This window comes from Xenia sp. Carnegie-2017, unplaced genomic scaffold, assembly GCF_021976095.1.
Source record: "Xenia sp. Carnegie-2017 unplaced genomic scaffold, XeniaSp_v1 HiC_scaffold_14, whole genome shotgun sequence".
In the NCBI taxonomy this organism is placed as follows: domain Eukaryota; kingdom Metazoa; phylum Cnidaria; class Anthozoa; order Malacalcyonacea; family Xeniidae; genus Xenia; species Xenia sp. Carnegie-2017.
Window position 1 is genome coordinate 11,237,186 of NW_025813447.1, and position 27,794 is coordinate 11,264,979.

General features: G+C 34.9%; 3 protein-coding genes and 1 long non-coding RNA gene across 5 annotated transcripts in view; 2 read left to right on the forward strand and 2 right to left on the reverse strand.

The window, feature by feature from the left end:
• Positions 1 to 1,176: 1,176 nt before the first annotated feature.
• On the forward strand, positions 1,177 to 1,925 carry LOC124434558. The gene is made up of 2 exons (XR_006944824.1): positions 1,177 to 1,283; positions 1,635 to 1,925. It is a non-coding gene; the product is annotated as an uncharacterized LOC124434558 (long non-coding RNA).
• LOC124434557 (glutamine--tRNA ligase-like) lies at positions 1,917 to 9,217 on the reverse strand. The gene is made up of 25 exons (XM_046984438.1): positions 9,001 to 9,217; positions 8,569 to 8,722; positions 8,325 to 8,434; positions 8,119 to 8,194; positions 7,910 to 7,974; positions 7,668 to 7,727; positions 7,461 to 7,518; positions 6,995 to 7,060; positions 6,794 to 6,879; positions 6,640 to 6,726; positions 6,374 to 6,473; positions 6,165 to 6,243; positions 5,522 to 5,663; positions 5,285 to 5,382; positions 4,716 to 4,808; positions 4,451 to 4,588; positions 4,251 to 4,338; positions 4,078 to 4,163; positions 3,717 to 3,774; positions 3,505 to 3,609; positions 3,331 to 3,423; positions 3,026 to 3,153; positions 2,810 to 2,876; positions 2,611 to 2,736; positions 1,917 to 2,103 (listed from the first exon to the last, which is right to left on the reverse strand). The coding sequence occupies exons 1-25, from the start codon at positions 9,175 to 9,177 to the stop codon at positions 2,053 to 2,055; spliced, it is 2,391 nt and encodes a 796-aa protein (XP_046840394.1). The 5' UTR covers positions 9,178 to 9,217; the 3' UTR covers positions 1,917 to 2,052.
• Positions 9,218 to 12,520: 3,303 nt separating this feature from the next.
• On the forward strand, positions 12,521 to 24,092 carry LOC124434411 (kinesin-like protein KIF12). Of its 2 annotated transcripts, XM_046984304.1 has the most exons (25): positions 12,521 to 12,822; positions 12,951 to 13,198; positions 13,515 to 13,613; positions 14,657 to 14,738; positions 16,110 to 16,184; positions 16,304 to 16,353; positions 16,875 to 16,950; positions 17,057 to 17,124; positions 17,332 to 17,419; positions 17,718 to 17,856; positions 17,934 to 18,025; positions 18,122 to 18,191; positions 18,455 to 18,538; positions 18,957 to 19,075; positions 19,442 to 19,546; positions 20,462 to 20,542; positions 21,268 to 21,364; positions 21,584 to 21,641; positions 21,718 to 21,777; positions 21,990 to 22,044; positions 22,155 to 22,207; positions 22,282 to 22,619; positions 22,860 to 22,932; positions 23,111 to 23,343; positions 23,549 to 24,092. In XM_046984304.1, exons 2-25 carry the CDS (start codon positions 13,095 to 13,097, stop codon positions 23,677 to 23,679), a joined length of 2,430 nt encoding a protein of 809 aa, XP_046840260.1. In that variant the 5' UTR covers positions 12,521 to 12,822; positions 12,951 to 13,094; the 3' UTR covers positions 23,680 to 24,092. The 2 variants fall into 2 exon arrangements, with proteins under 2 accessions (XP_046840260.1, XP_046840261.1); XM_046984305.1 differs by lacking the exons at positions 12,521 to 12,822; positions 12,951 to 13,198; positions 13,515 to 13,613 and adding an exon at positions 13,660 to 13,847.
• A 277-nt stretch (positions 24,093 to 24,369) lies between these two features.
• Positions 24,370 to 27,794, reverse strand: part of LOC124435270 (tectonic-2-like) — a 4,144-nt gene continuing 719 nt past the window's right edge. The window contains exons 2-7 of the mRNA XM_046985207.1: positions 27,522 to 27,653; positions 26,207 to 27,253; positions 25,831 to 26,096; positions 25,354 to 25,548; positions 25,084 to 25,236; positions 24,370 to 24,582 (exon numbers count right to left, since the gene is read on the reverse strand). Coding sequence (XP_046841163.1) covers positions 24,387 to 24,582; positions 25,084 to 25,236; positions 25,354 to 25,548; positions 25,831 to 26,096; positions 26,207 to 27,253; positions 27,522 to 27,653 — 1,989 coding nt within the window. The 3' untranslated portion in view covers positions 24,370 to 24,386. The remainder of the gene's footprint in view (positions 24,583 to 25,083; positions 25,237 to 25,353; positions 25,549 to 25,830; positions 26,097 to 26,206; positions 27,254 to 27,521; positions 27,654 to 27,794) is intronic.

The window sequence follows — 27,794 nt, forward strand, 5'->3', positions numbered from 1 at the left end:
ATAGTTGGCAGCAGGCATCTCTTCATGAGACATTATTCGTTAGATTAAATAATTTACCGAGATTCACAAATTGACTTCTACTAAGAAAATGCCTTTTCCCATGGAAATATCATGTCCTCGTTTTAGGGCCGCACAAACTTCATTGCAAAATTTACTATAGAATTGTAAAATTTTCTCAATTTAAAAATAGCCCGATTCGCCCACTGATTCTCAGGTTACAGACTAAAATAGTTATTTGACTCTTACAATTGTTTTCTCTCCACAAATTGGTGCAATACTAACATTGATTTTGTCTTACAACTGTTGTTTTCACTTTTTTTTTATTGTAAATACATCAAGTGCATCTAAATTATTTTTAACGCCAGCGCTCAAATGCAACACACAAAAAATATTTAGATGATTACGTTTGTGATGATGTTTGCACAGTGGATTAGTAGAAGGAATGATTTGAGCCATTCGCAAGGTCTATGTAGTCTATATACTAACAAGAATAGTTAGGACTAATTTTAAACAGTGAAAATTTTACCATCAAATGGATAAACCTATCCTGGCTTCGTGCGACCAGCCTCCGTATAATATCTATGTGTTTGTCCAGTAACGGGTCTCCTAATAAGCTAATCGACTATCGTGTTGTTAGTGGTATTTGTGACGTATTATCATAGAAGAGAAAGCCATATGGTGAAGGCTGTAACAAGTTATCTGTCTTTGAGCATGTGTGTATGTTCTTTGTATGTAACAAGTTATTGGCAAAGTTAAATAAAACATACATCTACAAGAATAAAGTTCGTCCAGATTTGATACGTTTCGCTGCTATTTCAAAAAGCGCACAACAACATTATATCAAAAACAGATGATCCTTTCTTCGATCTCTAAGAAAGATCGCTCAGATAAAGCTGTAGAGTATAAAGAGCCTTGCTATAATTGAACTATCCCACGAGTTAAAACATCGACGCACACAAGTTTCATAAAAGTTAAAATAATTTTAGATCATATTTACATGAAAGCAATTGCTTTATAAAAAAAATGTACACAATTAATTAATAGAGACAACAAAAAAGTTCCACAAAAATCTATTTTGGGCAATTTCTAAAATTATACTTGAATGATAATAATTGAATGTAAACATCGGCTAAATATTGTAGTGTTAAGAAATATTTGTCTTCAAAACAATGACAATTGTCAGTGAGTATATAAAAAGGGCAAGTATCCTCTGTTTCATTAAACTGATACCTTCAACTGCTTTGCAAGGAGAGATAAAGAAGAAAACAAACAGGCAAAAAAAGGTATGTTACATTTTTAAAAACGGAATTGTAGATCCGGGCGTTCTCGTAGCATGCAACAGAGATTATTTAGTCAACGGACAACAACGTATTAACTATTGTTGTGTGTTTTTTTAAAGTCTAGTAGTCTATAACATCGTAGTTTTTGATTAGAAGCGATGTTTTAACGAAAATTTGACCAGAAACGATGTAAATAATGAAAGCCACCGATATGAATCATTTAAAGTCATGAAATATTTCCTATGAATGAAAGTCAAAAGCGACAAAAGTTAGATGAAGTCAAATCATAAATCCAATCATAACGACTCTAATGCTTTCTAATACAGTTATTCATAAGTGGCAATGCTCTTTCAGAAAAATGAGATTCCTTATTGCGTGTGGCCTCGTGTGCATTCTTTTCTTTTCATTGGCTCATTGTGATGAGATGGAGACTGAGTACGATAACGAAGTCACTCAAGACATTTTTGAAGACCAAGAAGATTTACCAGTTATAAAATCTACTTTTGAGAAGCAAAAGGCGAGAAAGTCGTGCGGGCATGGCTTTTGGTGCAATAAAAATTAAGAACTGGGACTAAAATCTTGTAGAAAATATAAAATCACCAGTTTACGTAGATTCGATGAATAAAAATACAAGAATTATGCAAACGTGCTGATTTCATTGCATGATTTGGGCTAAGAAAATATGACATTTACAAATTACTTCAATTGGAAAAAGTTGCATTATCAATACATTTGCTTGATTTGAATTTTTTTTTTCTCAACCAAGCTTTTACTAACTCTTGCCAGAATCTTCTTTCAAAGGAATTGTGCGATTAAAAATTATCTACAAGTAAAACATATGAAATAAACGCAATTACAATTGATTAGTTCACATGAAAAAGTAAATGACTATGAATTATACAAACGAACTGGAACAACAATATAAAAGCACAGCATGAAGTATACAAATGAACTGGAACAACAATATAAAAGCACAACATGAAGTATACAAATGAACTGGAACAACAATATAAAAGCACAACATGAAGTATACAAATGAACTGGAACAACAATATAAAAGCACAACTCAACTGTTTCGTGCGAACTAGTTTTGATTAGATTTACTAGCGCAATGCAACGACATCAATAAAGAAAATCATATCGCTCAATGAATAGTTTTCAAAAGATAAAGCGAATCTGTGTAAATAAACTCAGCTTGGTCAAGTCTGCAGTAAAATTTCTGCTAGTCTAAAGATTCTACTAGACTTCTTTATTTAGTAAACTTTCATTTAAATCCCATAGATCAACTAAGGACACACAGCCACCCACCACCACCCCCCCCCACATATACCTTGCTATTAGTGCTATCTGTGTCGATGCAGAAGAATCCAACTCGCTCAAATTGATATTTTGTCATAACTGGAGCATCTCGAACAGTTACGTCAACAAGAGCATTTGAAATGACTTTTAATGAATCCTAAAAAGATCGAACGTTAAAGATGTCCGACAATTGTAAAAAAATGCAACATTTAGAAAATATACAATGGTACCTTATTACAGTCTGATAAAAATCCACCTGGAACAACAGCCGGATCCTCCGGAAACTTGTGTTTGAACCTTTAAACAGAAGAAACCTAGTCAAGCTAAGATGGTTTGGCTAAGGCAATATGTTTGCTGAAGCAATGGCAGTTTGGTTCAAATCATATAATTTTGTTCAGCAAAGACAATGTCATTGATCTAAAGAAGTTTAATTAAAGATTACTTACAATCGTTCATAAATCCGTATTTCGCATGATAACGGTATTGAAACCCAATGAATAAAACCTTTCGGTTTTGCCGCTTTCGAAACGCTTTCACAAGTCGTCTTTAATTCTATAACATTATCTTTTGCATCCTATAACACAGAAGCACACCGTAGTACAAAAATATTTTTTTCTGAATTAGAGTAAAATGAAATTTGAATCCAAAAGGGAACAGATCACGAAGTCATCAAATTCGGTGCATATTACATGAAACAATCAGCATGTATATACATATTCATAGGTTCAATCAGATTTCTAGTTCCCAGTACCTTTACGACTTCTTTTACAGAGATGACGTAACCTGCATGACGTAATCCAACACTCTGATCGATACTTAGTCTTTTATAGCCCTTCTCGTTGAGCTGATACACAAATGGACAAGATGCAAGGTTAAAAACTGACATAAGTATAAAGTTATAAATTTCAGTTTCATAAAAAAAGACCTCTTTAAAATCTGAACGATCAATATAGAGGACACGATCAAGGGGAACCTGATGGGATCCCTGTGTATCATCGTGAGGGATATTTGGCACCGTGATCTGTATTGGCTGAAATAATATATAATATTAGCCTGGATAAAGACATAAATCCAAATCGTTAATAGGGAAATTTTCCTTTGTGCTGTATAATGTGGAGATAACAAAAGTGATCTTACCTTGTCGGAAGGAAAATTTAGAATAGTAACTTTTATTGGATCAAGCACTGCCATGACTCTAAAACGAAATACTTTATGTAAGATAAATTCATAAAGCATTCAATAAACGGATATAAGCAGAGAATGAGGTAGAATAAAACCAATTATATTCAATTCATTCGAAGTTTAAATATCTAAATAAAACGCTAACATATTCTCCCAACAAGCTGTTTTTTATAAACTCCTCTAAATATTATTTCACACATGAATTGCTCTCATGCAATCGTGTTGAAAGGTAAAATGTTGTTATAGTTTTGAATCTTTGACTTTGAAAAACTCTTCTACGAAGTTTTATGAAGACTCAAAAAAAAACAAAGCCAACCTGACAGCTGTGTTATTGAGAACATCTCGAACACAGGATTCTAACATCTCTGGATCGATAGTCACCTGTGCCATGGTAACACCAACCTTAAAAATAAATAATTGAACTTAGAATAATATCAATACTACATGATCACATTGCAATCCTCCAGTATTTTTTAATTTTTCTCCAACCTTAGAGCAAAACATGTTTACAGCCTCAGGGGGGAAACCTCGACGACGTAACGCAGTTAATGTGAATAATCTGGGGTCGTCCCAGTCCCTGAGAGAAACATAGAACGAGAAAATATGAAAATTCCATTGCCTACAATCCCTATACAACACCCATACAATCTCAAACAACCTGCAGCCATAGATTAATGACTTTTCCTTACTTGACTATTCCTTCACTGATGAGTTTGGCAATCTTGCGTTTCGAGACGACAGAATAGTTCATGTTTAGTCGACCATATTCCCATTGAACGGGACAATAAATATCAAGTGAGTTATTCAACCAGTAATACGCCGACCGCCTACGAAAAATGAATTCAAACAGAGCTGATGTGGGGAGACATGGTCTTCTTATGCATTAAATCTTTTTGTAGGCAGTAAATCTTTCACTTTTTATAATTTGAAGAAATCTTTATAAAAACAACATACCTATTTTGAAATTCCTTTGTACACAATGAATGTGTGATGTTTTCAATTGAGTCACAGATGCAATGAGTAAAATCGTACGTCGGATAAATGCACCTGCAAATACGACAGTAAACGCCTGAACAAAAGAGGCAGCCACCACATAGGGCTGTACTGACGGCAGCCACCACATAGGGTTATACTGTCGGCAGCCACCACATAGGGCTGTACTACCCCCAAGTAAGGCAGCATTGGGCCATAAAGTAAGGCAGCACAGTACCCCCAAGTAAGGCAGCATTGTGCCATCAAGTAATACACCAGTGCACCACCAAGCAAAGCAGCACTGTACCACCAAGTAAAGCAGCACTGTACCACCAAGTCAGGTAGCACTGTACCACCAAGTCAGGTAGCACTGTACCACCAAATAAAGCAGAAATGTACCACCAAATCAGGCACAGCATTGTGCCACCAAGTAAAGCAGAAATGTACCACCAAATCAGGTAGCACTGTGCCATCAAGTAAGACAGCAATGTGCCATCAAGCAAGGAAACAATTTTTCAGCACTGTGTCAGTATCTTCATTTATTGACTTACCATTTATCTCCTGACTGCGGATGCGGAGTGAACTTTATACGATAAGCAACAGGGTCAACCTTCCCATCATCCATAATAAACTTCATACGAAGTGTCGCCTAAGCAGAAAAATATTTCAAGTTTTGAGGTAAAATATTCATTACAACATCATTCAGCATAGCACACCTAAGTTCTGTAGATAATGAATTACAACCACCATAGTCATGTGACAAAGTTACATTAACAGGAAATTCGTACCTCTCCTTCGTCAATCTTCCCATTTTTCATGTCTTCAAACAATCGCAATGATTCCTCAATGGGGCGATCCCTCCATGGACTGGGAGGTGGATTACGACCTTTGATTTCTTCGTATTGTTGATGACAAACATATGCTTTGTTTCTGGAAGAAAGCGTTATTGTAAAATGGCAGCCAACAATGCTAATTTTCGATTACTTTACGGTTGAAGGAATACAACAGCCGCCTTCGCATTAAAATCAGTTCAAATTTCTGAAACAGAATATTTGTTTGTTCTACACGCCAGTTAGTTTTTTCTTCTGGAATCGATAAAGCTAATAATGGAAGCTAAATGATGTGCAATTACTATGAATGAAAGGCAAAGATGAAGGTACTGGGGATACATGGATAACATGCCTTCTTCATCTATTGGTACTGTATAAAAACTGTACTCTCACTATTAAGAATGAATATAAATATTCTATATATTCGGCTATCGCTTTGATCAACTAAGATTGTTTGATTAAAGGTAAATAGGCTTTACCATAACTTGGTCGGCACTTGTTCAAGTGTTTAAAAGTGCAGTTTAAAACATCGAGAGCTATTCGGTGCTTTCTGACAAATCAAAAACGAGAATAACATTAAATATACAAAAATACATTTTACCTTTTAATCAGCTCAACAGCGAAATCGTAGAGTTTGTCAAAATTGTCAGAAGCGTGAGTAATTTTGTACGGCTTGAAACCTAAAATGTATACGATCATTCACCAAATACCTTTATGTCCATAAAACTGTAATCTGTCATACATTATTACAAACATCATTTGTATATATAGCAAAGAAAACTCGTATTGACAATAAACGTTAAGTCTAACCAAGCCAAGAAACCATTTCCTGAATTCCTCTGAAAAACCTTTCTTCCTCTTTCTCAGGATTCGTGTCGTCATATCGAAGGTAGCAAATTCCGTCATGCGCCTGTGCAATAATAATCCATCAACATATTTGTATAAATATTATGCAGTATTCCGAAAAACATTTTGTTTCGCCAGCCTATGTGCAAAAATGCTTCCTTACTGGAAGACAGATTGTCAAAAAAGTCAAACGCAGTGTGATCTACAAACAATAACGTATCCATCCGTACCTTCGCATACCCAAAATTGAAATTAATTGCTTTAGCATGACCGATGTGTAGGATCCCATTGGGTTCTGGCGGGAAACGTGTGACAACCTTTAAACAAAAAAAAATATTATAATAAATGTTTAAAATAACTTGAACATCATATCCAAGTAAACACCTTTCCACTAGTTTGATTTAAATGTTCTTTAAGTAGATCCATTGTTTTTGGCGTAACAACATATCCTGGAGTTAAATAATTCTCTCCTAAAAATATAAAAGACGACTTCTAAAGAATGTCTTGCTAAGCGTCATCATAAAACGTTATCATTACAAACACGTGACATGCATGAACAATGAATGAAATCATCATCTTTCAAACCTGGTTTATGAAACTTTGCAGCCTCACTCCCCAGATCAACCAATGTCACTTCATCTGTTTTACTTTCTAGAGAAAAGGCTAAATGGTATTTCTGTGTTTTTTATTTTCATCCTCAATGAAGACAAATATTTTTAAATATTTTTAAATATCTAAACATCATTGAGAGACTGGCTTCACTAATTACTGTAAAAAGTTCTACTTGCAATACTTTGGAAACTGAAGTGAACAGCAATCATTTGGAGAGGGAGGTATGACCAAACCTTCAGAAACTATACCCTTTATTCATTCAGGTACTTGTAAAGCCTTTCATGAGTGCTATCCAACATTGTTTATAAATTTATCTTTATGTGCAGTCAATCTCCAAGTACTAGTTAGTTTTGGCAAGTTTTGCATACAATCATCAGTGTGTAAATGTTATTGAACTTATATCATGGTATTTAAAGTCAGAATCCAAACAGTCTTGTACCTTGTTTTACCTCAGCCACAGGTGCTGCAACCTTAGTAGGAGCTTTTGAAGGTGGAGCCTGTGCCATGAATGGAAAACAACATGTGTTTTTTTTTGGTTCCAGCATATTTTAAACACTATGAGCTTTAAGTTGATTCATTTTATGGATATGATTGTGATTGATTTTGCACTTTCTTCGTACTTAAATTTCTTTATTTTTCTCTTCACCTTTCCACCCTTTGTTTTTTTCAAGTCTTCCTCTGTCTTAGGTCCCAGTAAGTCAAGCAGCTAAAGCCAAAATTTAAAGAAATTAAATGCAAAAGAAATTAAAGCCAAAATTTAAAGAAATTAAATGTTATGTACTTTAAACCACTTTATCCTTAGCAATAAGAAAATTCTACACTCTACCTAAAATCAGTATACCGTGCATCCACATTTCCAATATTCCTATCATTCAATTCACATCATACCTGCATATCTAGCTCAAACTTTAATGTTTTACCATCAGCCCATCGTAACTCCTCACGTGCTTTAGCTATGGTAAACAAGTAAATACGCAATGCAAGTATTACGTAAGACAGGGGGGAGTGAATACTATTTAATTATGATCAACATTTTGAACTCACACGAATGTACATATAAGGAAAAATATGGAAATAAAATGAAATAAAATACGAACCCATTATCATTCCTGTGTTAAAACGGTATCTTTTTTTCAAAATTTCATCTTTATTTGCTGCCACAAGTTTCTCAATCTAAAGACATAACCAAAAAGTGTTTTAAATACAAAAGCGTTTCATTGAGTACAAGCACGTATGTTATAAAACAGAGGGTGATTTTGAAGAAAATAGCAATAAGCAAACTTCACATCTTTCGAAAACTTACACATTCTTCAATCTTATCCGGTGTTATTTTAACTCCAATCCCACAATGATGTTCAAACTCTTTTCCCTCAACCGGATCGATTGGGTTGGCTTTTAGGTATTCCAAAGCAGCTATTCATGTACAAGCACATAAGAATAATTCACAAGAAATGATGAGAGAATATCAATTAAAATGTAACATGCGAGTAGATATAAAAGAAGTTGCACTTCAATAAAAAAGCAGTTGACAAAAGACTTTCACAAACCATTTAATTGTATCTGTGATGCAATTTCCTTGGAACAAATATACTTGACCACCATATTTAGCCTTTCAGGAGACTTGACATTACTCGTTGCAAAGTTGTACAACAAAGTGCCAACTGACTTATCAATATTGGAACCATTATTATATGCAATTGCCTACAACAAAATTGCATCATAACTTGCACTACAACTGATGTGCACTTTAAAATTCTCTGTATGTTTGTATTATACTAGTACATTTGAAAGACCTAAAAAATTCCAAGTAATATGTGTCTTCTAATTTTGTGCATTTTATTATGTGATATGAGCAAATCAAAGGGATTTCTTTGACACTTAAAACGCCCTTAATTGCTATCAACTGTGCAAATGAATGAACTCAACGATTTGCTTGAGAAAACAAAGTCAGTTTATAAAGCACTTAAATTTTCACCCACCGTGTTCACTATGCCTTCCAAATGCTTAGCAAGAATTTCATTCTTTAGAGTTTCTTTGGCCTTGTGCTCACTCAAACCGATATTTTGAAAGAGATCTAATCGGGAAGCCATTAAACGTAAAGAAATTTTGCAGAAACCAAACGATTTTTGCCAATGACTTTGCCCAACTTTTAACATGAAATCGATGATGTAAGTTCCTTGTCAGGTCTTGCTTTCATATTCAAGGAAATACTTCATGTAGTCTCTAAATGGGCAAGAAATAGGTACGCCCGTGCACGCTCGTGAATACAACGGTGTAAGGTCATGTCTTCGAGGGTAACGGGGTTGTTTGTGAGAGTCAAGTTAAATAGAAGTGCAGCTAAAGAAATGCTCTTATGAATGAAGCTCATAAGAAATTAAGTGCTCTTATGAATGAAGTTCGTAAGAAATGGAAACTCCAAAGTGGCTGTTATTTGTTTATTTTATTATAGAACAATTTTTTGTCTTTATGCATGTTACTTCCTCTTGTCAATAAATAGTTGAAATGACATGTTTTTAAATAAACACAATTCTTATATAAACATTTACGAAATACACCCAATGAATAAGGCCTGTTTCAAACGTCGCATTTACATGAGCCGAATGCATTTAAAACAAAAGATAATGAGCAATTTTATCTCATTTCCTTTTGTTTTAAATGCATTCGGCGCATGTAAAATGCGACGTTAGAAACGGGCCTACACCTCTAACCGCTCCTACCCAAGCCGTTCCACGAATGTAAAGTTCGTTCTCGCGAGATCATAGTCCGTTCTCACGAGTATCTTAATTTAAACTGATCCGTTGTTTACAAATGTCAAATGACGCAAATTGAATTTCCGAAAACGTGAAAGATGTTATTGAATTGTGTTCGGTGATTGCTATTTTAATACATCTTGTATTTGCCGAGGGCTATTTTTGTGAGAGCAGTTGTTTGCAAGTAATTAGGCTTGGAGAAAAAGAAAACATTTACGATAATATTGATTTCTCAAATTTTCACTTCAACCTTTGTGGTCGAATATAAACAGTAATTGTAAACAAATCCAAGCGCTGCATCTAATGAAACATGGCAGGCTTTAAAGCACATGGAAAGATTCTCTTCTTGCTGTATTTTGTACTGTAATGTCGAGAATACGAACAGATTTAAAGCCAACCATAAAAGATCTAAAATCATCGACATCTCCAACAAAATCTAAGACCGGCGCGCTATCTACCGTACTGCCCCCAGTTTCTTCTCGTTGTTCTTCTGCAAGTCATCGACACAGCGTCGACATGAAGTGGAATATAGATATGGTAAGGGGGTATACTTTACAAACGAAAAGTGATTACAAAAGCTCTAAAAACGCATCGGAAAACAAGTTAGAGTATGAGGTAGGTTCTTGTTTACTTCAGTTGCTATAGTTACCCTCCACCATATTTTTCACTGTCAACTAGAACGTCCAAACTCCGAAATATTGAAAGCGATTTTTATGCATGTGTCCTCTTAGATTTCTATGCAAAATTTGACGACGGATATACTTAACATTCCAGTGATTCTTTGAATACTATGAGATGACTTTATCTTTCAGCAGAAGTTACTTCAGAAATGTGTCTCTTTGCAAAAGCTTGTGAGCCATTTACGAGAGCAATTAAAATTAAAAAACAAAGCAATGCAGGAAATGGAAGAAAACAATACCAAGAAAGTGAGAAATAATCTTATTAAAACGTTTCATTTATGACACAACTTGGCCAATGATCGTGAGAATTACGGTTCCTAAAAAGTTCATTGTTTTTTTTTGTCAATTTTTCCAGGTTGATGAACTTAAGGAGAAGTTGAAAAGATGTGAAAAAACTATTACAGAGTATAATGACAAAACTGAAACGCGCTTTCGTGAAACCAAAAGCCTCCACGACATCATATTGGAAAATAACAAAAAAATAGATGAATTAAATAGGGAGTTAAGCAAAACGAAGCAAAAATATAAGGAATTTCTCGTGCAGGTCCAATTCGTGTGTTTGTTATTCTCGTGTAGAAGTAAGCTGATACTAAAATATTTTATATTTCTTCAGAATGATGAAAGACGGCTTGCAGCACAGAAAGAAAGTGAATACGAACTCATGTCACGAGATAATAAAATTTCACTTCTAAAGATGCAACTAGAGTCAGCGTTGATGCACAAATCAAAGTATGCCAAACATCCCATTCACCAGCTACCTCGTCTAAAATCAAGGCTATACAGATCGACAACGAGCACAAAATTATATCAAAGCTAAAAGTTTATAAAAACTGATATGTTGCACTCCACTACAAGCAGTTTACTATAGTTTTACCTCTAAAATTTGTTTTATGCAGGGAGAGGCAGCGTCAGATAGATGAATTGACGAAGGAACTCAATAGAGTTACTGGCGAAACTGAGTTCCTCAAGTCAAAAATTCGTTCTCTTTCACAACAAGTGAGTTTTGCCTTTGAAATCAATGATATAACTCTTTGATATTCTTATATCATGTATCGAATGAAAGTTAAGTAAATCTGGAATCAATATTTATAAGGTTACAAAATTTCATTCAGAAACCACGAGAGAAATGCGAGAACTGCGTTGCTCTTGAAAAAAGATTGGAAATGAAAATAGACGAATTACAGTGTAAAGATGATTCAATCACAGAACTGCTTCAACATGGGGAAAAAATGGCAAAGCAACTCGCAAAACAGGTATCATAAACAATGAAAATATTAAATTTTGTTGATTTTTTTTGCATTTTTTGCTAGTGGAGCAGCAGAAAAAAGAAATGAATTTTGCTTTGGTTTTTATTTTCATTCATATCGACTAATGATCAATATTGGTTTTCACAGGATGAGATTCTGAAGCTTTGTGAACGAGCAGTTTAAAGATTTAACGCTGAAAGAGTTAACATTATTTTTTTATCTTAAGCGTCTCACCAAGTCATAGAACGCATTTGATTTATTTAAGATTGTTTTTGAAATTAGTGCAATGTGAAGAAGCCAGGTTTTTTTAATGAAGAAAACAAAAAATGTCTTCATGATCAATACGACAGTTGTGAATGGGAGCAGATATCTCAGCCATGAATGACTAGTTTTATCGAGTCAGTATAACTACCAACTAGTTATTCTGAAATGTTTTTTATTCGTGTATTCTCTATACAGAACCACAACCAATCTAGGGAAGTTAAGCAAATTTTAAGAAGGGTGAAAAGTAAAAACAAGCTCATTATGTTTAATTACATTAACGGTATTATATACTAATTTATTTAAATGTAACGATGTTGGTCACTGGTCAGCTTGCCAAAATCGTTTTACTGTGTTCGATAATAAAATATTCCGCTTACATTCAAAAGATAAGTCGGTTTTTAGCACTAACACACGATATGTAAACGTAAGTTTACTTTGTTTACTATTGCCTTTCCCCCGTGTTGTTATTTAAAACTTTATTATTCAGGGAGGGAGTGGGAACATTAAAGCAATGCCCAATCAATCATGCGTGATGCGAACTCGTTTTTAGTCCAAGAGTTTGATTGAACGTTGTAGTAATAAAGTTGTTAACGCAATAACATCGCAATGCGATTAAAATCTCGGGAGATTTCCGACAGATTTATTTCAACAATGGCACTTAAGTACTAGAACATTGTATTGGGCAAATTTGTGGGAAAAACACGAGCTTATTTATTCTTTGCCCAGACGGCGTTTGTTGCTATGCAGCAAGACTGGAAAACTACAACTGCAACGACAGTCAACAAAGGCCTAAACGAAACTATATTTCTTAATGTCAACAGGAAAACGGTCGTGACTTGTACAATGGTGTTCGGAAACAAGTAAAAATTATTGTTGTTGTTTTGTCATAATTTCAAGAGACAAACTATAGTTAATGTTTTATTGTGATATTCCCTTACCATAGCCAAGCGTAACTAATTTATCATTCTTGTGTTTGATGTATTTACAGATGGTGTTTGCTTATTTATGTTCATGTCGCTGCTGACAAACGACAATAAAGTTGTTTGTCAACCCACTTAAACGTTTTCTGTATTCCAACTATTCCGTTTAATTTCGCTGCGTTTTTGAAAGAAAAACTTACGGCGGCAAAATAATGCAGGGCGCTGATATCAAACCCGAAACGACGAAACAGACGAAATACTTGGCAAAATTATCTGGCGTGCAAACGGAAAAGACGAGCAACGATAGAGCCTTGAGGTATTTACGTTTTCGTCTTGCTAATCTTTCATGCAATGTATGTTTACATACACATTTATAATGCAGTTCTTCCTCGTTTGTACTATGGTAACAGGTGTACAATTATTTATCACCTGTACATTGTTTTCACACCTTTATTGTTAAAAAAAAATGCATGAATGGACAAAGTTCATTCGCCATAAATTGTTTATCAAAGTTTACATCAACTTCTCTGACAAACTATAATATATATATTTCATTTTTTCTATAATACATCCCTTCAGTTTGTAAAAAATCTTAGCATGTTGTATTAAGACTTATTTTTCCATCATGACAGCAAAGAATCAAAGTCAACTTCATCATCATTGGCAACTGAAGATATTGAACATAGGGTAGACAGTGGAAATTCAGAAGATAGCATCCATGTTGTTGTCAGGTTTGTTCATTGTACTTTTGTTCTTTCTTATGTGCATGAGTAAGCATTAGGAAATTCATAAAATTGTTTCTTATAAACAATCCTTACATAGTTTATCAAGCTGATTTTTTTTTTGTATCATTTTAAGTACATAATGTATCTAAGGAGCTCGAATATATTTACACTTTATGTACTATCCTAACTACTTCTTAAATACATTGATGTACCAACCAATCATTATTTGTGCACGTCAAGGTGAGGGTTACATTCTGGGACATGCAAAAAACTCTTTTTGTGTCTACAACTAATAGTAAAAGCCCGCAATTTTAGTCAGACCAACTTTTTTTATTCTTCATCACTTTATGGATTGACTTTTTATTCACATGTACATTGATTCATGACAAATACCCAAACTATGTTTACCACTATATTAGTAGATAAAGCCTGGTTATTTCTTATGTATTGTATTATTAATGTATTACAAACCATTGGAACATTAAAATAATAAGATGAAACACATCAATGATTCATTGATTACATCTGTCATATAGTATAAACATAACAAAAGACCATGGATTTTGCACTTATCATCTTAATCATATAATAATACCACCAGCATATCTCTACCTTTTCTATTACCCCACTCCCATAGCCCTACAATCCAAGTATTCGTGGGGTAGAACGCAGTATAAAAAGGATAGAAGGAATACTTTATTTTACAGGATAACCCATTTAGTATAATTTCTGTATGTACAGGTCCCTGAATATTGTGTTAAAAAACGACCACTACTCTCTGCTAACGACTGAAAAGGAAAATTTTTAATTCCTGCATAATAAGGCGCAAATAATTTCGGTCAGGGCGCGTACAAATACTATCATCTCTACTTACGTTATGCGATTAATCTATGTAAACATTGACATTGAATGAAGATTTATGGTTTAGAGCTTATCTTCACCGTAGTGACAATTCATCTTGTTCAGGAATTCATTATACTGCAACTGCGATTCCATATTTTTTTGTTAATGGAAACTGCTTGCGACGAAAGTGTGCGTACTGTTTGTAGAGTGAGACCTTTGAGCGACGCTGAAACGCAAAGAAAAGATAAGGATGTTCTTAAGATTCCAGAGGAAGGCACCGCAGTTTGGGTAAGTTAAAAAAGGAAGTCTAAAAATAGCATAGTTTTATTAACACACGCTAAATGTACACTTATGTAGAAATAGTCTTTCTTAACCCAGGTGAAGTAAAGGAAAAACAGAAAATACATAGAATGAAAATGTAACTGATGAGTTAGCTAACGGCAACAGACGGAAGTTCACGTCAGAAATTGAAGAATATACACAATTTTGGTTTCTAGCATTTATAGAAATGAGATGTTTCAAAAATATTTTTACCTTAGGACTTTAATACCTTTACTAGCATACGGTAAAATGTACGCGTCTCTTTAACACAGTGCTTCTTAGCATGGTCATATAATTCGTCTTAGTAGTTTCAGTCTTAAATCCTTTTTGTAACGCAATCTGATTGGACCAATGGATCGGACAAGGCCAACAAGGCTCTATACTAACGATCGAGGTGACTCTCATTATAGAAAAGACTGGGGCGACTCGAAAAATTTTATGAGAAAAAATCTGTCTGTGTTTGCTTCGTTTTTAGTTTGGTTGATTTTTTCATTTTTTGTAAGTTTACGACGGATCTTTTCCATTTCAACTGAATCATCCATAACTATCAGATAAGGCGAATTTTTCCTTCAACAATTTAAATATAATTTGATATACATTTTTTGCGCTTAAAAAGCGGCATGTTGTCGACAGTTGATGTATCTATGGTGTGAATTGTTTAGTATTGTCACAAGTGAAAATAGTGGAACTTACTGTTGGTAATTTATTTTAATTAATGAAAACATATGATTTGCATACTGATGGATTATCACTGTTTACTTTTGAGATTAGTACTTGTCAACTGTGAACAATTAAGAACCCCATGTGTACATAAAGATACAGTATTTATTAAAAACAATGAAATAATTCATGCACACGAACGTCAAGTAACCGTACCTTTGTCCAGGAAGCGACGCATGTCCTTGCATCTGAGGCGAAACTTGAACGCTATTTGGAGGGTGTTTATTCATACATTCTGTTATGCACTGCTGATTTCTTCTGAAAAGTTATTTTACTTTAAAAGGAAATCAGTAGGGCACAACTGAATATTTAAACATACACCCCCAATTAACGTTCTAGTTTTGCCCCTGCTTAGTATAACTGTACAAACATCATATTTTTTAAACATGGTTGGCTCTTTTGATTTCATCCGTTTTTCATCGAGAGATCGTCAAATCAGCTTACAAATTGTTGGCTTGAAACTCCTAAGCATTATTTTTCTTTATAACCATGCAGTTAATTTGTCAACTCATTTTCTTATTACAAGCAATGTTTTTCTTTGTTTTTCTTAGGGATTTACCTGAAAAAATGATCTGTCCGTTACCTAATTGAATGCTATGAAATGTTATTTTTACTTAGATTGATAACAACATTGGTCAAAGTAAACCGTTTACATTTAATCAAGTGTTTTCTCCAAACGTGTGTCAGGAAAAGGTAATGAATATTTACCATCAGTATTGTCGTCAAACAAATTTAGTGGCGTAATCAAAAGATGACATCATGTCAGACATATATAAGTGTGTGATGACTAAATTTTGATATTCAACTTATAGATTTTTGAAGAATGTGGAATCAAGCATTTGATAGACATGGCGTTAGAAGGGTATGCAATATAGCTATATACTTCGATTTGCTTGCTATGTAATGGTAAATCTGCCTCCTTTTTTTATCAAATCTATGATAAACAGAAAGTAAAAAGTTTCATGTTTCTTGTTGGATGGAAGACGATTTGAACTGCAGTCTGCAACTCCTCCATAAAAAACTACCATTAAAATTTTGAGTTGAGGAAATTGTTTCTTAGTTATAACTTGTTCATTTTCCAAGCGTATGAATTTTTTGTCCTGTTTATAAAAAGTTTATTAGTTTATTTCAACTCTTCAATCTATAAATAACTTTCCCTGCTGCTAAGTAACAAATCTTACAATGAGCATCATGCACGTGTTTGCTGATTAACTGCCTGTTTGGAAAGCTAGAAGTAAAATTTCAGGGGAAAAAACGTCAAGGCAAATTAACGAAAGATTTCTGCTCGTAAATAGTGATAATGACTTCATCTTAAATAGTGCTATCGTTTTTAAAATAAATCTTTCAGTAAAGTAAATCTTTCAAATAAAGTAAATCTTTCAGATACTCTTGTACAGTTCTCGCATTTGGCCAAACAGGCTCAGGAAAAACATACACTTTGACTGGACCTGTCAACCTGGTAACATCTGAATAAGTTTCTCTTACAACATATTGTCTAAAGTTTACTGTACTTTGTCGCGCATGGAGCTACGAATTTGTTGTACTAATGATGCTTTTGAAATCAGGGTAGTCACTTTGACGAGAATGCTAACTTCGTCGACATAACAGCAGATTCTTACGGTCTTATGCAAAGGTAAGACTATGTCATTGTCAATTTCACGAAAGAAGGAAACGACTGTTATCGTGGTTTGTAAAACTGTTGTGAATGCTTGCTGTCGCAGTTCATCACTCTGATCTGTTCTTCACAACAAGCACGTCAATTAAAAAGATGGTCATGTAGCACTTCAATGTGTTCGTCTTTGGTTATGGTAATCTTTCACATTCCTTTATTTTTACACAGATCGTTTCGATATTTAATCAATCAAATGAAAAGTAAAAGATCAAACTTCACCATGCGAGCTTCATATCTTGAAGTGTATAACGAAAAGGTGCAACACTACGTCATATTCATTCTCCAAATTAAAATCTCACATTACCTTGCGTTGTATGCTACTTTATCTCCTGTAAGATATTTCTTGTAAGATATGCTTGAGATAGGTTAAGTGATAGGTTGCAAACTCCGTAAAAGATGTTGGTTAAGTCAACTTAAAATGATAATTCTCATGTTCACAACAACTTTCGTGAAAATAACTGAAGGGTTTGAATTTACCATTATGTTGACAACAATCTAGACACCAACTTCACGGAAGGTTGATACGTAGGTACGACTCTGCTGCAATTTTTTAGGTGCAGGATTTGCTGGAACTATCGTCGTCACGCGATTCGCTCGTTGTCCGCTGGTCAACAGATCGTGGTTTCTATGTTGAGGATTTATTCACAGTCACTTGTGAGACTGAAGATGACTTAATGGCTGTGCTGGAGGAGGGTAGGTTTGGTGTGGTTATTGTAACACTTATGAGAAAAGAACTCCTGTTTATTTCCACTAATCTCTTTCCACCAAAGGTTTGAGAAACCGTCAAGTTCGCGCACATTGTATCAACGATCATTCCAGTAGAAGTCATTGTATGTTGACGTTAAATCTTGACAGCGAAAGTGTGAGTTATTGTAATTATAATGAACTGCAAAAGCGCATGCGTTGAAACAGCCAGACCAGTCAGTTTGTTGGGCCTAACTATTCATGAATGTTTCAGTGCGAACCTGACGATGATGCTGATTTTGTTGTCATGAAGTACGGGAAACTAAGCTTTGTTGATTTAGCTGGTGAGTTATATATAGTCAGCCTACTTCCCCTCAATTTATCTAAAGCCAAACAAAGATGGGGAAGGGGCTAGTGCAAATTATTGAGCGGATTATTTTGAAGACCCGGAAAGAAAGAAGATGGATCATATATAAAAGAGGAACAATACCCTTTAGATGCCCATGTTGACATAACTAAATAAACTGCTTTGAAATATGTAAATGTCAAATCGTTATTTGCTTTCACTGATCTTTGCTAGACATGAATTGTTGTGAAAACTTTTTAGGCAATGAAAGAGTTAAAGAAACCAAATCCACAGGGGACCTATTAACCGAATCGCAAAACATAAACAAAAGTCTGCTGACGTTAGGTATAAACAGTTGTGCATACATGGCAAAAACAAAAATTTTTTTCGTAAACCTTGGTCATTGTCACGTGTTACTTGTCTTACACCTTTCTTAAAGCACCCAGCTAAGCAGATGAAATATTGTATATTTAATGGAGGTTAATAAATTATTTCACTATGCCTTGATATCCCATCGCCGTTATTGTTCGCCTTCATTCTCGATAATTATTTTTAAATTTTAATTAAAATTAGTAAAATGTTTTGAGTGTTTGAGTAGAGATGAACATATCTAGAGGTCTATCGATTTGTGGTTGTAGAGACTTTCTATAATTTAGCAGGGCTTGCGCATTCTTCATCGAATATACTGCATATATATCTAGAAATTTTGCATTAAGTTAGGCCATGTATTGATGTATTGTCTGACTTACGGTGCATTTTGCAGGTAATTGTATTTCTGCATTGAGTGACGCAAAGAAACGTAATGGTCACATTCCTTACAGAGATAGCAAACTCACAAAGTTACTGGCAAAAAGTATTGGTGGCGAAGGAATGACCTTGATGGTACACATAGCTAAAGATAATAGCTAGCATTTGTTCTATCTGCAAATTAAACGCCCGTTTATATATGGAACGTGACCTTCATATATACGGATTATAATACATACAGCCAAATTTTACTTGGTTATATATGCACAAAACTCGTACCTGGTTGTATATGCATCTTTTCTTTGAAATATTTTGGGTGTTACTTTTGTCTGCAAATGAAAATTGTAGGTGTTACATGTCATTGCGAACATTTAATGTTGTCCCCGCTTTAAAATAGGCCTTCCTGCTTTTAGCTTTCAGTCTGTGTGTTTGCACACCAACATAGTACAGTCGACTATAATATTTTAACTATTGTATCATAAGTTTCCGTCGATTTTATAGATTGCTTGCATATCACCGTCGTCGTCCGTTGCCTCGGACACACTGAACACGTTAAGATACGCTCAAAGAGCAAAGAAAATTAGGAATAAACCTGTCGTTCAAATGGTAAAGTGGTTTTTTATTTTGTGTAATGATTGCATTCAGAAGTTTTGTTCTCAAATACTATAACAACATTTTAATACTATAGTATTAAAATGTGTTATAGTATTTAGAACGCCTTTCTCAAAAAAAAAATAACAATGTCTATTTTTTCATAGTTTCTAAGTACAGTAAAGACTAGTAAAGATGATCAACAACAGACTTACTAAAGGAAAACACAATCGCTCTCATTTTCTATATACATTTCGACCTTTTTACATAAGCAAAACTTTTTATCAAACTTACACAAACAACGACCCCATGTTCTGTAGTCATATATCTTCGGCCTTTTGATAACTGACTCATCAAGTGGAAATTGCACGACTCTGAAAATTCATAAAATGGTTCTTTCCACTTTCCATCACTCAAATATACGAATAGCCCCACGTTATCTTTGGCATTTTTTCAGAACTTTGCCACATCTTCTCAACATGTTCAGTACACGCAAAGTGAATTATGTTATGGTTGCATTCATCCATATATTTTCATAACTCAACTTTACCACTACCAATCAATTCCCTTGAGATCAATGATTTTTCAATGAGTTTTAGAAACTTGGGGACTGTATTTGCTGATGGTTTTCTACACTGGAGAACAGGGCGGTCCCTAGGACGTTGATCGAAAAGAAAGTAACTTGTAAAATAAATCAGTTGGGCACAACTTAGTATGTGAATAACTCCCTAACGTTCTAGGGACAGCCCTACTAGAGAATAATTCCTAGCTATGACTTTTTCTTCAGAAGCACGCTGCAAACACAACTTCGTGGAGAGAATATACAATTTAGAACGCAAACGAAAAACAGATTATAATATTAACACCCCAAACTTGTTTTGTTTTAATTTTACAAATGTCTTTTGACCTGAACTTTTGATTATTTTGAAGGACGCCAAAGAGAAACTAATTCTCAGTTTGAAACGCGAAATCAAAACATTGAAAAAAGAAAATTCCTACTTTAAAAATCAGGTATCAAAACTAGATTTCATCATATCCTAACATGGAGATCAAAATTTTTAGAAAAACTTTTTATTACTTCATCTCTCACAAATACTCAAAATATAAACATAAAATAACGAACGCTACAATGACCGTGAATTTCAGTTATAAACTGGAGCGCTAACTTTCCTGTCGTGTGCGACACTACCATGACCGTGAATTTCAGTTATAAACTGGAGCGCTAACTTTCCTGTCGTGTGCGACACTACCATGACTGTGAATTTCAGTCATAAACTGGAGCGCTAACTTTCCTGTCGTGTGCGACACTACAATGACCGTGAATTTCAGTTATAAACTGGAGCGCTAACTTACCTGTCGTGTGCGACACTACAATGATCGTGAATTTCAGTTATAAACTGGAGCGCTAACTTTCCTGTCGTGTGCGAGGAAGAAATTGAAGGTTGTTTTTAGTCGTTCCTTAAAAGAACAAGGGCATTTTACGGTCTTAATCCTAAATTTTGGAATGAATGATAGTATTTGTCTTTATATTTGAATTTAGTTTCCCACAGTTCATTTCCTCTCTCTATTAGTTGCATTCCTTGTCCACCAACAATTATACTCTACTATCCAATGCTTACAATCCCTACTCACCCTTAATTATACTCCTCTATCCAAAAGCTCACTTCTATTATTCATTAGTTACACACCAAAGAAAGGAATAAGCCCAAATATCATTTTTGTAACGAACATTTTAGTTAGGGTTGCCTTCTTCCCGTCCAACATCAACTACTGTAGACGAAGCATGGACAGATGATGGAGGAGAAAGTTTAAGGGAAACACCTATTTCTACAGGTAGGAGAGACCGTTACTGGACTAAAAAAAAAGAAACGAAAGAACTTAACATACATATAGAATTCTCATGAGTAATCTTATTAAAAAAAAAACACATAGAAAAGATGGAAGGTTTCTGTTCAATCTGCTTATCTATAAAAATCGATATGTTGCTTGCTTGCATGTTTCTACGACAAAGCTAATTCTACATTAATGATCATTGTGCTTTATCTCGTGTAGACACAGAAGATAGAACACCAACCCCTTTTGCAGCTGGATCAGCAGAGAGATCAACAAGGTCAGTAGTTGCATTAAACTTGTAAGCATGATGAAAAATTCCACAGCACTACGCATTAACTATTTCGTTTTTTCAGTCTCCCCCCTGGTTTGTACGACATGTTACAAGAATATATGGTTGAAAACGAAAACCTCAGGTGACTCGAAAGTTATCGACTTTGTGAAGAATAACTTACTTTTTATAGTAAATTAATGTGAAATACATAGCATGTTTAATATTGGCAGTAAATCAATAATAAACGTCTAGAAGAACGTGTCCAACGAGCGAGTGTATTTCGTATAGGAGTAGACCCTCTGTGTTCACAGCCCCCAGTAAGATATTTCATCAAAATTTCTTTCTTGCTGTTAGGACAGAGAACGGGGATCTTTATACGAGCAGAGACACGATGAGACGGCAAAATCTGGTGGGTCTTCTTTTCGAAGTGTGCAAAATACGAATCATGTTATTTGAATCAAATTATTTTGCTTTGTTTGGGTGCATCGGGTTGATTTAATTTTAACCTATTATTTCTAGGTGATTTCTAGAGAAAACGAGTTGCTGATCAAGAAATTAGAGCAATTAGAGAGGTCTTTATAAAACGGACTTTTTTTGATTAATTCAATTTATTCAAGCATTTAAATTTCAATTTATAATGATTTAGTCGAAGCTCCAGTGCAGTATCAACTTCGTCCCGTATACCAAGTGCTGTTGGTCGATTGAGGTCATTGACCGATGATCCTAAGTTATTCACATCGCTTGGTAGCAGCAGTTCAGGAGAAAATGACAGAATAAACGGCGAGGCAAAAGACGTAAGCCAAAGTGCGTCTCCGAGCAGTGTGGTCAGTTTACCACCTGTTAGAAATACGAGGTCAAATACCACTGGCAACAACAACTCTGACAAAGTGAAGAAGTGTTCAGGCTCAACACGTCAAACACAACAAACACTTTTGAACATTCAGAAAGATGTGGAGTGGTTGGCAAAACAGAGTAGACAGAAAGGTAGACTTGCTAAACGTTCCAACTCTCCAATATCAGGAAGAAATTAGGTTGGAGAAATCAAGTCAACATCAGATCCATTCTGATAAAGGCACTGGGATAATGACTCGAGTTTCAACATAAGAAATCTCACTTAATAAAAACAATTAAAGGGAGTATACAGAAATCATGCTTCAACACTACATCACATACAGAAATCATGCTTCAACACTACATCACACTTGATTGTTATTCAATTTCCAGGGGACAAAACAGTAAGTGAAAATTATGAAGGAATGTCAGAAGAATCAAACGTTGTAACCATTCCCCAAAGAAGGTGCGTACCAAAAATCAGATAAGAATTACGAAAAAAAATTACCATTTTTAAGAGTGGATTTCTTAGGAAAAGACGAAACTCAATCATCAACATTAACACATCATATTCCAACTCACTACTGTATGGTAACTATAAAATTCAACCCGTTTGTTTGAAATCACCGTTGTCATATAACTAGAGTGTCAAAGATTCCTCAGAGAGAGAAAGAACCGTCAACATATTCTAAGCTATTTGCAAAACAAAAAGCACAACAGCCATCGCCGAGAAATGATGAAACTAATGAAGAACCGAGGGGCACATTGGAACGCACGGAACCACTAGGATCTCACATGGATGCAGACAGTTCAACAGTGGCACCTAAGATACAAGCTGGTACATCTAGGATTCCCCTTCCTATCAGCCATAGAAACGGTGGGCTGAAAGAAGTAGAAATTGAATAATGTTGACCTGATATATATTTTAGGAGAACGAATCAATAAAGAACTAACCTTGACAAATATTTCTTATTACAGAGAAAAAGAAAAACCAACTTATATGTTTATTCCAATTGATAGAAGTTTGTCATAAAGGAAGCAATCGAATTTTTCCCAAAAGTGACTTTCTTCTCCACTTTTAGGTAACACTAGTGACCCAAATGACAAGCTTCGCCAAGATCTAGAGTACCTTGCTAATCAAATAGATTACTACAGGCATTCGTATGCAGAGCCACCTTATCATGGCAGAACTGCTTTGAACAAACCGCGGTAGCTACGGGGGAATGAGGAGAGGCCGGATGTCGGTATGTTGAAGCACAATCCACTAGGACTGGAAACATCCATTAATTTCACCATACAGTCAAAAATGTTTGGTTTGTTTGACATCTATTCATGTCATATGTACGATATACGATAACTGCTTGTTCCAGATGTGTATAGAGGGCCATCAACCTAAGTTATATAGAAAAATAATGTCAAAACAAAATTTTTTGAATTTCAGATTGGTCAATAATCATCTATGTCAAATATAGATTATTTTTTAGTAGTTAGTGAAATAATTTTGTCACTGTTTGAGATATTTATCAGACAAATTTCTTTTTCATACATAATTCTGAAAAGTATTTTTTTCGCGTTTGTAAATAATGGTTTCTGTATTTCCAAAATTCGCGTATTTTTAAACATTCATTTACTGTGTTTTTGTCTATGGTTGAAAAATTAATCGTCTCATTGCACAAAGTTTGACAAGTCACGTGACATATGTACATAACCAATCACTGCAACATGTATCACAACAATACAACATGTCTATCAACGGTTCTATGACATCAAAATCCATGCAAGACGTATGTGTCTTGATTTCTTTTAGAGTTAAATATCTGATAACCGAACTGTATCAAGAAAAACTCAGTGAAATCCTATGAACCCCCCACTCCCCCTACTGACTCTCACAAAAACTAACCTTAGTACTTCAAAATAGATCTATCCAACGAACAACTTTTTCACATTACGTAGTAATGACGTTGACACGGCCATAAAAAGTAGAATGAAAACGACAAGAAGCAAACCGTAAGCAATCGCCACTTCTCGTGATTCACCGTCGTACGACGTCAACAGAGGGTAAAGCACTTCTCCCGGGCATGCATCTTGATAACAAATATTTTTCACGTCTTCATTCCTAAGACATAAAAAAACTGATCAAAATCACGCAGTTTTTGACTTAGTAACAAGAAATAAGGTATTTAAAAAAATTGTTCACACTAACTATTATTAAATCCCAAGCTTTCATGCTTTATCATAAACTCACTTATGGAACTCATCAAAGTTTGGAGGAAGGAAGTTGATGCAATAAATTGACTGGGATTCGTTGAAATTCGTGCGTACTAGTGTAAAACTAAATACAAAGTATAAATTTATGTACCGTTGTTTGATAAACCTTATTGTCATTGAAGAGCCTACACTTTTATGATTGCAAATTTTACTTATCCGACATTCGATTAAACATTGTCATAAAGAATATGAAAAAATGGGTCATCAATAAATCCTAGGACGATAACAATTCAAAGTTAATTCTTATAAAAGACATTTGAAAAGACAGACGAAATGTAAACAGCTCCTCTCCAATGTGCTACGTAACGAGATGGCAAACGATAAGAAATCTTAAAAGATAAGTATTTACCTTTTTAAGCGAGATGTGTCTAGCCTTGAAAGCGCAAAAAAATTCACTGAACTAGTCACAGCAAAAGACTGAATACTGTCAACGCATTGGCTGTCGTTACATTCATGGCACCTTCCGTTGATACATTGAAATCGCCATGACAACAAATTATAACTATACAAAGTGAAAGAGCAACAAGTTTAATGAATTAAAATCTCAAAATAAATGCACCATCCTCTCATGTGTATACAGTTGAAACAGGGAGCAGAATTGGTAAGTCTTACCGCTTACCTCACGCGGGCTCCAACTATTTCCAATTGAGGTTTTCCATAATAGTTCCCAGTCTGTCGGTATGCAATCTCGTATACTAGACTAGCCGGCATATTCAGACAAAGTCCTTTAGTTTCTTCCAAACTGGAGTTCAACGATGCATTTCCAGTTGTGTTAAGTGAGCTGTGATTTGAAACCGAGGTGGGATCGTTGAATCTAGAAATTTCATTTTTCAAAAATTATTCACTTGGTACCTAAAAGATGGCGTTGTGTATTGCATCATTGTAATTTGGAGAAGTTATAACCTGAATTTTTTATAAAGTTCTTTAAAAATGTTTTTTCCTTTAACTAAAATTTTACAATATGTTGATTAAACTATGAAGCAATACAGGACATTATCTCTTTTACTACGCGCAAATCGTTTGCATTGTCTTCATATAATTACATCTTTAAATAAATGATAAATATTGAGAATTATTTATATGCGAGATAACTTACATCAAAGGCAACCAATCAACGGTGTTGTTTAAAGAGGCTCTACCGTGTCGCGAAACGTGTGTTGCAGCAATAAGCTTTCGCTGTTGTTCTAAAACTGTCTGTCGTAACAAACTACAGTTTTCAAAATCTTGATAGCTTAACTTTACTATACATCCAGTCAAACTGTTTACACCAAACGTTACATTAGATGAAGTTGCTCCGATACATAAGCCGCTGGTCGCTGGAGCCCACAGACCAAGCTTTCCAAACGACATTTTTGAGTTGGTCTAATAATTGTACAAGCGTTTCAAAATTTTTTAGAATGAAAGATGTTTAAAAAGAATATAATCTGCACTATAAATCATTGATTAAAAATTTAAAAAAATTACACACTCACGTTATTTAGGGTTTTTCCTTCGCGGATAATTTTCGCAATCACTTTTCTTCCTCTGATGTATCCAGGATTCCCTGATCTTTCGTCGATCGCTGGCTCAATGAAAGGCAGTTTGGCATGGTTTACTTCATTCAGGTAAATAAACTTCACGGAAAACCGCTGAGACACAATAAGGTTACCAGCGGGCGAATGCATATTTCCCAATGTTATCTTAGCCCTTACCTGGACTATACTCGTTCCTTTCCAATAAATATCATAATGAACTTTCAAAACAACATTGATGCACATTCTAGGTGTTGCTGTGAACTGTGGGACAGGTGCCGTGCTTACACCATCGTCAAACTTGCATCTGAGCATAGGATCAAATTGCTCAAGTGGTCTTTCGGATGTGTCGAATAACGAGCGATTTTGATGAATTAATCCCCAGTCTTGATCGTACATCGTTGTGTAAGCAGATGCATTTTCAATACAATAATAAGCAACATCTGTAGGAACAGCAGTGGAGTTTACGGGATCATTGAGGACCTGAGGTGACGTAAGGCAAGATGATGCAGTTTTTGGTACTAAATAGTCTAAGGAACTCCACATCGAGTCCGTCGAACACATTGCATCAGAAAACTCCGCGCTGCACCAAGTGTCCACAGCGTTCAAAAACACCACGGGCGCGTGACGGGAACAGGCATCGGTCCCAATCCTTTGAGGAAGCGTCAAGAATCCGCGGTCTGTCTTAACGCTGACATTAAAGCGATATCCACCTTTTATTGCGTCATTTTCTGGTAAGATACGTGTTTCGCTTTCCACGTATTCATAATTACGGGTGCGAGCCATCAAGACATCAAACTGTACACCTTCGTTAATGAATGCTGGCGACGTGTTGTACAGTAAACCGAGAAAAGGATTATTGTCGGTGACAACACAAAGTACAGCCAAATAATCATCACTAATGCTTCGTGTTTTCTGGCAACCGTATTCGAATATGGACGGTTCGTGAAAGTCATTAAATAACTCCGAATTGCAAGTAAACGATTTCCTTTCTGAGGAAGAACAATCCTGAAAATCAAAGAATACGAGGGGAAATCTTTTGTCAGTCTATTGTTAATCTATTGTTATCTTCTGTTGAACAGTCAACAAACTAGGCTAGAGTTCGTAAGAAGCGTCAAGATTAAGAATGATGTAACTTGAGTCAGTATGTACTCCAGTAACTGAATAGTGTATTTACGATTTTTAAACTAACGTTAGAACTTGAGTTCTTTTATGCTCGATTCTAAAATCTACGTTAGAGGGCGAAAATTATATCAATCCACAAAGAAAAACTTACTTTATCACAGCAACAACCAAAGTCACAAAGAGAGACTTTCACATCACAAAGACAATGTTCATCGAATTGGGAGAAAGTTGTTCTCTGATTTTCTACTGTATAATGAAAACGAAACAAAATTGTTTTAACTTGCTTAACAAAATGAGCGTATATAACTTTGAACATGCATTTGATAATCGCTTTATACAATAACCATATCAGATAAGAAATGCATCATAAATATATTGGACAAGCAATTGGCAGCTAGTTGCAACATAAAATACATCATGGTTT